The following is a 14,629-nucleotide window of genomic DNA, read 5'->3' on the forward strand; positions in this document are numbered from 1 at the left end:
TTTGAAAAACTGCGGCAAAATGAAGCTTTCCTGGTTTGCGGATTATATTTTTATAAGAAATAGTGTAGAAAGAAAAGTCATTTTGTGCTTTTTTTTAACATCGACATGATTCAAATATTGTTGCAGAAAGCCCATCATATCAGCTGCTAACCTATCATTAGCTTTTTGCCTATCATTGATTTTACATTACAATATTTGACACATTTCAAAAATCATTACCACCGCAATTGCGTCACTGTCACAGCATTTTGATCATGTTTAAGTGTGCCCTGCAAACTGTGTTCATTGTGAAAAGCTTCTTGCTCCTTTTTTCTTAATTAATGCTATTACCTTTGCTTTGCATTCACTTCCTTTATAGAAAATCCCCTTGATTTACAATCGGAAATAATGTACATTTTGTGATGTATACAGTATATTCAGAATGAAAACTCATGCAGAGTGATTGTGTGATGCAGAAATAAAAAAGAAATACACCAAATCCTTATTTAAACACTCTTTTATTTTACAATAATATGGTGTGGGACAGGTCATAAATTATTACATATTTTCAAACAAACAAACAGGCACATTAACTCCTTTATTGTGGCTTATTGACCTATATTTTTTGTAAAATCTTGTTCTGTTTCCCTGTAGTTTTTTATTCAGAGTAAGCACTGCAATAATTACAACACCTTGCACAGTTGGAAAACCAAAACTACACATATCTTCAAGTCAACCAACATATAAACAGTACACCACCTTACAGGTTTTGGCGAATAAAAATCTGTGTTCAGTGCATAATGTGCATGGCATGGGAGAAGATACATTCATCACCATCTAGTCGCTCAGTCCTCGTTGTCGGAACTGTCCACTGGGTCAGTGTTGTGGGTCAGCATGTAGTTGTCCATGTCGATGGAGGGGCAGTTGTGGATGGAGTAACGCAGGCGCTCAGCGAGGATGGCCTGGCTGGTGTACGGGGGGAGGCGGAACAGGAAGAAGCAGGTCTGCGCCGTGGGGAGGCCGTTTACAGGCTGAAGGAAAATAAAAGAGAAACAATATATATTGTTGGTACTTTAATATGTTTTACCTTGTGATAGTTTTTTTGTATAATATTGGATAAGATATGAGGGCTTCAGGATTTTACTGACTTTGCAATTGCATGATCATTCACAGAATTTGGAATTGATCCTTTTAGATTCATAATTCTGCTTATAATAGAGACTTATTAAATTATTATTATGTTATTTATTTTAGAGTATCTGTACAAATCATCTGCGATAATTCTGTTAAAATAGATTTTGTGGCCCGGGATATTTGTACAGCCAGATAATACTCTATTCAAAATGGTAATTTAACACATATTTAGCCTTTAACAAACATTGTGCTTCCTGCTATTTGTATATTCACCAGTCCATATTTCGATTTTGATCTATCCTATTAGATATCTATCTATATCTATTTGGAATTTGTTTGCACGGTGAAAAAACATTGAAATTAATTACCATTAACAGTGTATAGAGCAGGGGTGTCAAACTCAAATACACAGTGGGCCAAAATTAAAAAATCGGTACTAGTCGAGGGCCGGACTGGTTCAATGTTTATTGCAAAACTTATTGAAATGAACTTATTGCACATATTAAACCTGGAACTAACAAAGCTTAAAGTATTGCCTATAAAAACAACATTAAAAATTAAATAATCAGCTGCATTCATTTCTTATGGCTCTATCTGCAGCTTTTCCGGAGTCATTTCTTATGATTACATTTTTCCACAGGCCAACAACAGCTTCAAAAAACAATTAAATCCACCACGGGCCGGCCTTGAGTTTGACATGTGTGGTATAGAGTATCTATAGAATACACTATCTATACTATAAAAAAATAAGTTAAAATACACTGTAATAGACCAAACAACTACTAAAATAAATATAACATAGGATATTGTATACTTACAATACACAAGGTTGCAAAGTAGTTGCAGTTTTTATAATATCAATTTAAATAAAAATCAGGTAAAGTGTGAGTACAACATGTATAAATTGTTCAGGGTTCTTTTTTGTGACCTCACCCTATCAACCTTGATGATCTGGAACTTCTGCGCGATATCAGCCGGGTTGGAAGGCAGCCTGGACCGGCCGGAGACGAAACGTAGGAAAAGCACTCGCTCCTCATTGGTGAACTCCTCCAAGCTCTGCCAGAACCAGCCAATGAGCTGGTGGCTCTCGGTGATGTCACGGTAACGCACCAGCTTCTTCAGCATCTCGACTGAGACCTCTGGCAGGCCACACACCAGCTGCTCCAGCTGCTGAGCTGTCAGCAGGGAGAGGAGGGGCACGGGGATGATGGTGGACATGCCCTCTCTGGTTGCTGCCACCTGGACAACAGAACAACAGCGCTTTGATACTTCTGAGGCCAGATAAAGGGAACAACAGCAGCACAACAAACAGCCTGTGTAGTGAGCACTAATGGAAACTGGTGGCCACGGTGGGTGTTTAAAATGGATGAGTTTCAGATACAGTGGAGGGAAATGCCCGACAAAGTTTTTATTGCACAGTATTATATCGTTTTTTTCTCAAACTGTCTGTCTGAATTTATCGTTTCACCCCGTGTCTGACATGCTCTGTTTTAGCTTGTCTCTTTAAGCCCCTCTTCCAAAAATGATGGTGCCCCTTTGCAGCGGTAGTAATCAAGTAGTTGGTGAACATACTCAAACTGGGGGATATTCTGGTCATGCATCCCACAAAAAAATAACTGACTGGGTTGCCTTTCACAGTTTGTGAATTTGTAGGCACTCCATATACCCAAATGTGTGTGTACAAGCACTGAAAAGTGTGTTTTTTCATGATATGTCCCTGTTAACACGTCTGTTCAATACATTTACAATATTATCCAACATTTCAACCCTTTATACCTGTGAATCCATCTCATGCAGCCTGTAGTCCATTGCTCTCTCAACATATTCAGTCCGGTTGGAGAAGGTCAGGGAGATGTTTTGACCTCCAGGAACTACAGGTACCAGCCTTCCATCTGCACTGTGGGCCATAAATGTGTCCAGTGGGATCATCTTTAGAGGTCAAAATGGCAAGGGTGAATAAAGGTTAGTATAGAAAAAGGGCTTTAGGAAAAATAAATTGAAAAGGTTCTCTGCCACAAGACGATTTGTTTAACATCTCACCACATGGAAGTTATCCTCAGTGATTCCACTGTTTTCCAGGTGAAGGATGCCTTGGAGGGTGCGGTATGTGAGCAGATCCACCTCCTCCAGGTCCCCCCCTCCTAATGGCATGGAGCAGAGCTGTTTCCACACCCAAGGAGCCAGATGCAAGTCCAGAGGTTTCTTGGTGCGGATGGCTACAGCCATGAGGATTCCAAGGAAGCGAAACTGGACTATGTGATCCTCTGAGAGAGCGGCTGGGTTCAAGAAGAATCTGTGGGGGTTCACAGCCAATAACAGAAGTTAGGTTTGTTTTTGAAAATGTGATGTTTTTTCCTCTGTAAAGGTTACTTTGTGTGTTTGTGACTACCAAAAGACAACTGTACCTGTCTGTGTTACTGCCCACATCAGCAAAGCTGTTGGGAGTACGAATCAGAAGATCCACCACACCAGCCTGCAACTCCTGGTGAAAACACATTGTTTGTGTCAATTTACAAAAAAGCACAGAATAATCCAGGCTGTTTCATCTCTGTTCAGACCTTGTGTTTGTGTTTTCTTCCTACCTGGCACATCTCAGTGATGGTGTCATCAAACACTCCTCCGGCATCGTCCGCTCCCTCTCCGACAAGTTTGACCTTCCAGGCTCGTGACGGCAGCCGCAGCTCCAGGGGATTCAGACTCACCACTTGCTTTGCGATCTGCACAAAGATGGGCTTGCTCGAACGCCCTCTGTGGGAGTGTAAGGGAGGAGACATCAATCAAAGATTAAAAAAAAACATGGAAAATATGTTCCACCAGTTCAAAACAGCCAGATTCTTTTTTTTTCTTCATTCCGATTCTTTAGTACCAACTGTCTGAATATCATGCTCATCCTTACCTTGTGGAAATCCGTTTTACAGTGATCTGTGGCCCATATGTTTTGCCCTGGGTCATTGTCCTGCCAATGGAGCGTACTAGAGGCAAAGTGTTGACCTTGGGTGATAGAAGACCTCTGAGTTCACCTCTAATGATGGCTGTCGTCCCTGAACTATAGCGTGATGTGGACACCTGGATAGAGTGAAGGACAGGGAATAAAAAAGGGCAAAGTGAAAGAGGCATTACAATGGCAGAAGGACGGCCGGGTGCAAAAAAGACAAACAAGCGGCATCCGCAAGATTAAAAGCAATATTAAAAGTTATCCATGTTTACCGGCTTTTTGGTGTCCAGGTTGAGCAGCCTCCAGGACTTGTACATGAGGTCAGAAAAGTGGTAGAGTACCCTGAGGCGCATGCTGAGGACATGAGGGCTGCAGTCTTTGAGTGTGTTGTACTGGGGGGGGACTGACTGGGGAAGGCCTAGCTGGAAACTTCCAGAGGTACCTGGAGATGAAGGTGACAAATTAAGTCCCAGGTGTATTCCCCTTAGATCACAGCTGCCATGATAGAAGTGTATTTATAGTTACAGTAGGACTGATCGGTACCTGAGTTTTTCAGCGAGGTAGAGGGGGTGGTCCATGCTGCACTATGGCAGCGGCCGGCAGAGATCTGTCTTATGTTTTTCCCCTGGAGGCTCGATATGAACGTGGGCTCCTTCACCAGGTTGGAGTGTCCAAGGCCAAGCTGGAACACACACATAAGGCTATAACAGTGCTTCTGATGATCAATCTTCAGATGGTTGAAGGGTAACGTTTTTAATAGAGGATGTTGGTTGCATACCTGTCCCTCACTGTTGCAGCCCCAGGCGTAGATGTCTCCAGTGGAGGAGAGGGCGAGCACATGTTCACAGCCCACAGCAATGTCTTCAATAAACAGTCCCTCCAGAGACGGCACCACCTGGGGGCAGGATTTATTCTTCAGCATGGAGTCTGGTAGGCCGATCAGACGCTCTAAGAGAGGAACAGAGGGAAGTGTTGTTAGGCATGGGCATCAATATATCATAGTTTATTAGTTGTGTCTCAATTATATATTCTGCAAAGACGGTTGTCAAATAAATGTAGTGAGGTCAGAAGTGTAGAAGTGGAAGCATAAAGTAGAATAGACATGGAAATAACCAGGTACATGTACCCCACCATGTCAACTTAAAAACAATATATTTTTTCCAACTCTAGTAAATTCATGTTTAATGACAGCAGTTGTAGTATGCTGTTTCTATTAGATACTCATACAATAACTACTTATATTTGAAACTTTTCAATCATTAAGACAAAAGTAAACGAAGACAGTACAGTAACAATATGTTCACAATAAAACATACCTTGTCCAAATGTGTAAACATGTCCATCACAGGCCAACGCCACAGAGAACTGCGTTCCACAACAGACCTTCTTAATCCCCTTGTTGCACAGCTGCTCCACTTTCTGTAAAAACAGCACAAAAAAAATGCATCTAAAATACATGAAAGCACTGAATTTGTGTTAAAATAAGTCAATAGATACCTAAAACAATAGATACAAAAGAGAGAATATTAAGCTTGACTTTGGTGTTCCCCATAACCGGGAATCTAACATATATGCCCAGTGTTTTGCCTTTTGAAGATTCTTTAATTTTAGCGCTGTGTCACTGTTGTCACTCACCTGAGGGTAGTATTTGGCTGTAGAGGAACCTGTTCCCAGTTTGCCGTAATCCCCATCTCCAAATGCCCACACAACCATGCCATCAAGGGACAGCACCAGTGTGTGCTTAAGACCACATGACACCTTGGAAAGTGAACCAAGATAGTTTGTCGAGTTATATTTTAATATGTACATTTCACTGTGCATACTGTGTCACCAAAGGAGTTACATTTAAACGCACACAGTTCATTTCTTACCTGTCCCACATGATATCCCTCAAGCGCAGCCACCCTCTCAGGCAGCATCTTGTTGGATGTTGACCTTTGACCCAGACGACCAGATTCACCGCTGCCGAAGGTGAACAGTTTCCCATCTGCTGTTACCACGGCCGAGTGCCGGAAACCACAAGCAAGCTGGGAAGGGAAAGTAAAGCCAGTTGAATTCATTTATCACTTGCTCTTTTAGAACGTTGTCCTGTACCATAGAAGAGTACGGAGCATTTTATCTTTACCTGAACGACCTCTTCTCCTTGTAAGGCCTCTATCTGTTTGGGTCTCCTCTGCCTTTCACTGTTACCGTGGCCCAGTTTCCCAAAATCTCCATCCCCCCAACTGAACACCTCCCCGGTCTCAGTCAGGGCCATGGAGTGTCCGTCAGATCCACAGGACGTCACCAGCTGAGTCACCACATACCCTGCACACAGAGCAAAAGTCAGTAAAGCTCAACAAAACACAATAAATGAGGAAAGTGGAAGCTAACTTTCTGTTGTGGTTAATCAACATTGTTGGAGGCAAGAATGACACTATCTAAAAGTAGAACAACCCTGACTTGTACCTTGGAAAGCAGAGATGATAGTGGGGATGTAGAGGTCATCAGAATTCCCCTGGCCCAGTCTGCCATATTGTCCTTCTCCTACAGCCAGGACCGTCCCATTGGACTGGACCAGGAAGGAACAGTTCTGTCCACACACGACCTGAAGGACGATGAAAAAACACCCAAGGGAGAGAAAAATGAGACGACAGTAGAATGAAGGGCAGAGTCAGTGTCCTGGGTGAAAAAGTTGTTACCTGTTGTGTCTGTAGAAGAGAGGGAGCTAGAGTGGGCATCATCAGGTTGGTTCCGATTCCTGCCAGCTGTCCGTAACGTCCGTTCCCCCACAAGTACACCTCACTCTTCCCCCCCAGCTGCCAATCCTGAGAAACAAACAGTATTACACTCTGCAGCTCGAAGAAAATCTCATTGTGTACACAGACGGCGAATTAAAGAGACATTTTATCATCATTTTGTTTTGTTTTCTAGATGGCTTGGCTGTTACCTCTGGTCTGGTGGTGGCCCATGACATCAGCTGTTCATCCATCCTGAAGCTCCACTTACTATTGTCCTAAAAGATAGAGAAGTCTCTCAATACATGCCTAAAATATTTGAAACGTGTGTTTAATGTGGCTAATTTAGATTCCTGCAACACATCAAACCTTTCATAAACTGCACATTCCAAACACAAGGAGGAGAAGAACAATCTCACTTACTTGTCCCTTGCGGAGTATTTAGAGTCAAGGTGGTTGCAAAGATAACAAAACTGGGACTTATTCATCTCTTATCATGCCTAAATTAAATGGATCATCATAGCAGCGATGAAATTCAATCCAGTTTTAAGCCGCAACAAAGGCCAAAATGTGGCCTGCAACGGAACTGCTTGTTTTTTAGCCAAGCAGGTTAAAGAAGGTGCCTTTGTTTCTTGGCTTTGGCTGGTAGCCCAAAAGTGGCTGGTTAAGAGCAGAGTGAAGTCAACATGCAATGACATTCATTGAAAAGTAAATATAACAACGGTTTTTTCTTGTAATTGTGAATCCCATATTGAGGATACAATCATACATTAGCACAAATCCCCCCACATACTTAAACCTGGCTGACATAACAACAGCACAAAGTCAATTGTCACTACTTACTAGTGCCGTGGTGAACTCAGTGGCATCCACCTCCTGCACCTCCGAAAGACTGAAGGATTCTGGGAAGGCTGTACCGCTGGCAATCGCCTCAGCGCTGCGGACAGTAGTGGCGTAAGTGGCGAGCCAGCTCCACTCCGATGGGCAGGAGTGGGCATCAGGACTGCTGTGGTGTGGAGGGCGAGGGTACCGGCACAGATGTTTCTCTAAAGACAATCCCACCGTCAGGGAGGCCAGGCTCTGCAGGAAGGCACTGTGGACGAGCTGATCACCCGCCGCCACATGCGTCTGCATTAAGAGAGGACATTATTTTCAGCTCAGGCCCACAAAACAACGAATAATGAAACTTTGAAGTGCAGTTTCAGTAATGACCTTCTCATAATTGTACTGTGCCTGCAACAGCAAGGGCAGCCTCTCCAGGAAGACGGCGAAACAAGGGGCCCGATTTAGACCCAGGACGTTCTGGCTTCTGAGGACCATACGACAGGAAGCTAGCACGTGATTCTGACTGATCCAGTCAGGGGTGCAGCAGATCAGCAACACATCCTGGAAAATAGACAATGACAACCGAACTGTAAGGCAATACAGGCAAGTCCAATTGTTTTATCTACCAAAAAGAGAACCACTTTTTTTATCTGCTCTTATGAAATACAACTTGGAATTTGGGGAAGTTAGATGATAAGAGCGATTCCATGTTAAATATGAAGGTAAAACCATGAGACAGTTAGCTTATATTAGCATAGAAACATGAAACAAGTCTTTGAAATGATGTTATGAGTGATTCAAATTACCTTTGACCTCCCAAAGCAAGCGGCCACACCCAAGTTTGGTATCCAGGTAGTACTGACTACCGAACCCAGACCTGTAACCGTCTGCAAGACTGAACCATCCTGCAAGATGCAAAGAGAAGCAAAAGGGTTAAAACTCTAAATTAGATCTCTTACCGTTTCTTAAAAATAATTTTACGAAACAAAAGTTTAATTGTCATCAAATCTAAGTGATATTTGCACTGGCTTCAAGTAGAGCAGGTGGTACAGTATATGTTGTTTTCTGACCTGTAAAGACCAGATGTTGAGCAGTCCCCCTATGCCTCCAGAAACCAGAGCCAGTCCACTTGAGCAAAATGAAAGGGACTTCACTGCTGTGATGTGGCCATGCAGCACGAACACACTCTTTGCACTCTCCTGCTGTAAGAAGAAACAGAACTGGATGATGTCATGAGCTAAATCAGAGACACAAAAGCTAATTCAAGACAAAATGGCCATACAATGCTGAAACAAATTTGACAACAGAAATGTAAGGATTCTTTTGTAAAACAAAGGCTGCAAGAAGGAGCTTCAGATGCAGATGCAAACTGACCTTTTCTGACCCTGTGCTTTTCTCCTGGCCCTGGGAGCTGTTCAATATGTTGGGCAAAGATACAAAAGTGCCCCCCTGTGGCAGAGTCCAGACATGCACAGAGCCATTCTGACAGCCTCTGAAGAAACATGGAGAGATAAATAAGAATATGCAGCAAAGATACATTGAATATTATTCTTCATTCATGTTAGATTATAATCATCCTACAATTACATTTTCACTTATTAATTATATTTATTTGTACTTCCGCATTGTTACCATTTCAATTGTTCAGAGTATAGTGGTTATTTAAACTCACGCAGCCACCATGAGTCTGGGGTCAGGGGCTCTGCCAGCGACTGGGCACCACTCTGCGATGTTAACGGTGCTGCTGTGAGTGAGGGAGTGGAGGGTCACCCAGGAGCCTCCGGAGCGTCCCAATATCTTCACTACCTCTGACCTCCCCAAACAGAGCAGTAAGTGTCCTGTGGGGTCCCATTTTAGAGAGCTTATACCGTCCTGTAAGTTGGAGAGGGGTAATGAGAGGTCAATTAGAGGAAATAGTGTGGAAAATGTCTTGACTGTCAATTGACAATTGGTTACGACTTTAGCAAACAAACCTGGAAGACTGAGAGAACCACAGGCTGCTCGTTCTCATACACCTCAGTTGTGGCCAAAAGGATCTTTCCACTGGGGTAGCCCACTGCAAAAGGCTTGTCCTCGCTGTGCCAGGCCACACACTGGGGAGCTAAGAGAGATTAGAGCACAAGATCAATCCCTTTAATTTAATTTGTTTGACTTTCTGAAAAAATACACTTGTTCACTTTTTGCCAAGTTGGATGAAAAGATCAATACCACTCTCTTGTGTTTACACTAGATATTGATTTACAACAAGCAGGTAGATAGCTTAGTTGAGCATACTGACAAAGACAGAGTGAAAGCAGAGGGGAACAGTTTGCTCTGCCAAAATCCCCCCAAAGAAATCTAAGGGGAAAAAAAGTCTCAAGAAAGAATAAATAGTTGAATGCAAATCTTGTAAACCAGCAACATGAGTTTTTTACATTTCTGCAAATATTAAACATGCAAAATATCAGTTAGTAAGAAAGCATAAGACTTGCTAGTAGTTTCCCTTTTTCACATTTGCATTCAGATTGTGTGCTAAACTGAGCTAATCATCAGTTGGCCTTAGCTTCATATGTACTGTATGGACATGAGAGTGGTACCAATTTTCTAATTTCTTTAAGTGATAACAGTGTGTGCATTGTAGTAGTCTCCTCACCCTCTTTCATGTGGCAGTGGGTGAGTTCAGTGCTCTTTACATTGAGGTCTAGCTGCTGCATTGTGACCTGCAGCCAGCAGAGGGAGCCATCCAGCCGGCCCACCAGCAGGCTCTCAGCAGGTCTGTTCTTACAGGCTGCCGGCTGCTCCAGAACCCACAAGCTGAAGGCCTGGGCCCAGCAGAGCACTGTGATCCGGGACATCTGAGCCTCCACATGACAGTGGGATCCTGTAATGTAACAGAAAAATGACATTTGTAAATGTTTACTATTAGTGATGAGCAGTGGCGAACCGTGTCTATCACAACTGGACCTTCTGTAGACTAGACACACACACACCCCCCCCCCCCCCCCCCCCCCCCCTCCCTCCGTGGCATTATTATAATATCCGTCTTTTCACTGAATTGTCGTCTTGAAAAGGGTACTCACAACAATTCCGCAACAACTTCATCTTCACCTGTTGCACTTGTCATTTCAACGTTAAAAACAATAAAACGGCATGAATTGCTTCGTCGCATTCATCTAGATCCTCTGTCTCAAGCCAGTTAACTAGCGGGCCTTCTAGAATACCCTGGAACCGAGGGAAACTGAAAGAATACGCCCATTGGCTACAAATCAATATATGATTGGTTGATCAAACTGTCAGTCCAAATGTACGCTCTCATTCAGTGCAACGGCCAGGGCATTCGATCAAGGATGTAGAATACCTTGTTGAAGGATATTCTACCCAGAGACCCAGAACAAGATCTGATTGGTTGCTTTCTTTTCTAACACAAAACCACTGAAATGCGTAGCATGGTCCGAGAAGGACAAACAAATCAACGTAACACTGTAATATTACAGATCAACAACACAGATAGGATTCTCATTTATTCATTTTATATACATTTTATTTATATAATTAAATCGATTTTTTGTTTGTTTTATCTGAGTGTTCCAGGGTATTCTCTGAATACCTTGAAGGCCCTGACGGTTTGCCACTGGTGATGAGGGAGGCAGAAATTCAAGGCTATACAAAAGCAACCAAAAACAGATGTACCTCTTATGTTCATGATGTTGATGTGTTTGTTCTCTGGGGCGGCCAGAAAGTTCCCCCCTGTGCTCCAGTACACAGGAGACATGAGACTACATCTAGCGGCCCTCTCACTGCTCGATCTGTCCGCCTTACTGGAGAAAGAAAGTCACAGGAACAAATATTTAGAACTATAAGTAACCCAAGTTCTTTGACAGGATGCACATTTTCTGTAATATCTTCCTAGGTAAATCGTTTTTTGTATTAGTACTAAGTAAATGTACCTGTTTAAGTTTCAACCTAAAATATGGTACAACGTCAGTTCTATTGGAAATATTTGACCTAAAATGAAATGTGTATTTCTCTAATTGAAACCCATTTTCAATCTGAAGCTAAATCTTTTACAGATTTTGACACACTCTCTAATTGTGTAGCTGTTAACCATCAGTTCAATCTGTGTTATTAAATACACTCCTTATTGGTTTTCAGTGTGTAAATCTAAATGTTCAATTATCAGTAGAAATTAAAGATATAGCTACAAAACAAATTATGAATTTGGTTGTATATGTTGCTAAAATGAAAAAAGCACATCCAAAAAAAAGTCAAGGTTTGCCGTTTCATCTTCCATCAAAGTGTATACTTTCAGATATAAACTATAGCCAAGCACGAAACCCAATACTAACAGTACATTTCATTTTGAAAGTGTTAATATGGATATTCCTTTCAAACAAGACAGAAACAGCACCTGGTGATGCAGGAGAAGGTGGTCTGCAGCTCCACAGTGTTCTGGCTCAGGCTCCACAGCTGCACCACCTTGTCCTGAGAGCAGGTAGCCAGCAAGCTCTGGTCACTGTTCCAGGAACAGCTGGTCACCTGAGGGGAACAGACATAATGGAAAGCTTCTTTTCAATTCTGCTCACATGATAGGTTCTGAAAACAAACAGTACTGAAATGTGCCACGTTCTCCCCAGGTCCAAGGATACTTCTTTGTTTCTAAAAGACTAACTGAAAGAAATATCCCTGTCTTGGTGGATGTTTTAAGGACCGTAATCCTCAAGCCCCGCCCACTTAATGCTCTGCACATCAATGGGGAAGCTATGATAAAATTCTTCATGTTGTCAAGCTTTAATGCAAATGATTGGATTGCTCTTTTTTGAGTATATACTGTATAAGCTTTTACATTGTTTACGTGGATGGAGGATGGGCTTTGCATTTGATTTTTCTAATCCGTCTCTCATCCAAAGGCAACAGTGTGGGTCAATACAAAATGTATAAACAAAAACACTGCATATCCCGTTTTTAAATAATCGAATGAAGCAGATTTTTATAGCGTCCCTCACCTTGTTGTAATGTCCTTCAAGCCTCTTGAGAGGACTTTTGCGTAAGTCACCAGCCAGGTCGCTGTATGTTTGCGTCCGATTAGGACCATCCCTGCCTGTGGCGGCCAGAGCCTGCACCAGCTGCTGCGCGGCCCACTGGCGGTGTTTACTGGTCAGCCGCGCAGAGAGGACACAGGCTGCCAGCGCATTAGCCAGCTCCAGAGGGCCCACTCTGGTCAGGAGGGGTAAAGGGGAAGGAGGCAAGGACGAAGAAGACACCCCTTGGCTCCCTGTATCTAGGCCACCTACGCAGAGCAGAGCTACCATGAAATAACAACATCACAAGTTTCTAACACTGTGTGGAGGAAATTCTTAAGAGAAACTGATACATGCTTAATGGAAAAAGTTTGTCTTTTGTTATATTTAATAAAGTAATAAAGAAAGTCAATATACAAGTGAAATCGATCTCAAATGCAGGAACAGAGCAACTTCATCCTTAGAGGAAAAAATAAGTTCTGCACCCCGAACACAGGTAGCAGTCCCACTTCAAGTATATATTCATGACAGGAAACAGCCCACTGGTCCTACACCCCATCATTAAACCATTAAACCCCTTTGTCCCCCTTTTACACTTCCTTTTGCCCTCCTGAAATCTAAATCCTTTACATATGTCTCTGTTAAACACATACAAGACTAAAAATACAATTTAACAGTGTAAAAGGCAATCAGAGTATAAGACTATATGTTTTAAATGATTATATGATCATTTGACATGACGACACACTGAAATAAATAAATGTTTACTTTCTCTCACCATTAGCCTCATGTTCTGTCTTATCTGAGCTGTGGCAGTGAACACCCTTTTCAGTGAGCAGGGACACCAGATTTTGTGTGACCAGGAACGTGGGGGGCGTCTGCTCGATGTAGTCCTTCTGCGGCTGGGAGGCCTGCGATGCAACTGTCAGGCAGGTGCTCAGACAGCTCCTCTGCTGCGGGTCGCTGATGGCCCCGATGTTCACCCCTGTAGCCGCTGCCATTAGTTCCTACAGGCAGGAACATTTACAAATGTACATAAAAATGTTAAAAAAAATCCTATACCACACTGTGACACAGGATATATTATGTTATCAGGGATGATATTTTCACCATTTAAATTTGGAAGAAATTAATAATTTAACAAATATATTATTTATTCAGATTGTGATTCGTTTACTGACCTAATGTTACTCCTATAAAAGTTACATTGAATATATCGCCTGATTCATATAAAAGCAATAAGATATCCAAGCAGATTTTCAATAAATAAATTGGTCCAGCCCAGAAGTCAACAGTATTATAGTGAAAACTGTAATTATATTTAGACTGTTATATAAAAGTTATCCAGTAGAAAAAAGGAAGTTTAATTGATGTACTAAAACATGATATCGTTTTAGACAAATGTGTCACTTCGTCAAACATAATTGATATGGTGATATAGTATATTGTGATGTTTATTTTAGACAGGATTTCACATATCCCAGACATAGTGCAGTTATTGTCATATGCTGTTTTTTGAATTAATTGATTAACTGACCTGAGTGCATATCTCCACCAGCTGCCTGTAAGCAGTAGGGCTGTGGGACACCACACTGCCGATGGCGGAGGTCAGGAAGCTGAGGCAGGTGGAGTTGTTGCGCTCTGTCGCCGGCCCCTTCACACCTGACTGTCTGTCCACACAGGTGTGAGCCCTGCCCCCTGCTGCCAGAGTCATCAAACGCACCAGGATCCGGATATCTGCCAGACCCAGGGACTCCAGTCCGTTAGAATGGCTGCACACTGACGCACTGGAGAGGAAGAAAAGAAGACTCTAGAAATCACAGCTCAAAAAAGAACGTCATAAATGCTGTATATTCTTGTTGAAACATACCTTGAAGCAGTCTGAGACAGTGCTCTCATCACCATGCTGTAAGCTAGCAGAATCTGGGCTGTGGATGTGACTCTTCTTAAAGCTTTTAGTCTATCATGAGAGTCCCTCAGAGATACTGCCTGCTGCCCGAGGCTCAGAGAGGTCTTCTGTTCAACAAGGGCATTCCCTGGTG

The 14,629-nt window shown here is 42.5% G+C and overlaps 1 protein-coding gene across 1 annotated transcript in view; it reads right to left on the minus strand.

The window, feature by feature from the left end:
- Nucleotides 1–478: 478 nt before the first annotated feature.
- Nucleotides 479–14,629, minus strand: part of LOC117551290 (probable E3 ubiquitin-protein ligase HERC1) — a 47,151-nt gene continuing 33,000 nt past the window's right edge. Inside the window, 31 exon segments of the mRNA XM_034224100.1 lie at nt 479–1,010; nt 2,047–2,352; nt 2,890–3,042; nt 3,154–3,406; nt 3,519–3,595; nt 3,696–3,861; nt 4,010–4,179; nt 4,321–4,490; nt 4,592–4,730; nt 4,827–4,996; nt 5,365–5,467; nt 5,684–5,806; nt 5,920–6,075; nt 6,174–6,355; nt 6,497–6,635; nt 6,730–6,855; nt 6,978–7,043; nt 7,609–7,893; nt 7,978–8,151; nt 8,397–8,495; nt 8,661–8,792; nt 8,965–9,082; nt 9,263–9,462; nt 9,564–9,691; nt 10,223–10,450; nt 11,260–11,387; nt 11,978–12,105; nt 12,573–12,856; nt 13,366–13,594; nt 14,125–14,374; nt 14,458–14,623. Of these exon segments, the coding sequence (XP_034079991.1) occupies nt 825–1,010; nt 2,047–2,352; nt 2,890–3,042; nt 3,154–3,406; nt 3,519–3,595; nt 3,696–3,861; nt 4,010–4,179; nt 4,321–4,490; nt 4,592–4,730; nt 4,827–4,996; nt 5,365–5,467; nt 5,684–5,806; nt 5,920–6,075; nt 6,174–6,355; nt 6,497–6,635; nt 6,730–6,855; nt 6,978–7,043; nt 7,609–7,893; nt 7,978–8,151; nt 8,397–8,495; nt 8,661–8,792; nt 8,965–9,082; nt 9,263–9,462; nt 9,564–9,691; nt 10,223–10,450; nt 11,260–11,387; nt 11,978–12,105; nt 12,573–12,856; nt 13,366–13,594; nt 14,125–14,374; nt 14,458–14,623 (5,234 nt within the window). The 3' untranslated portion in view covers nt 479–824.

Source organism: Gymnodraco acuticeps, unplaced genomic scaffold, assembly GCF_902827175.1.
Source record: "Gymnodraco acuticeps unplaced genomic scaffold, fGymAcu1.1, whole genome shotgun sequence".
NCBI lineage: Eukaryota > Metazoa > Chordata > Actinopteri > Perciformes > Bathydraconidae > Gymnodraco > Gymnodraco acuticeps.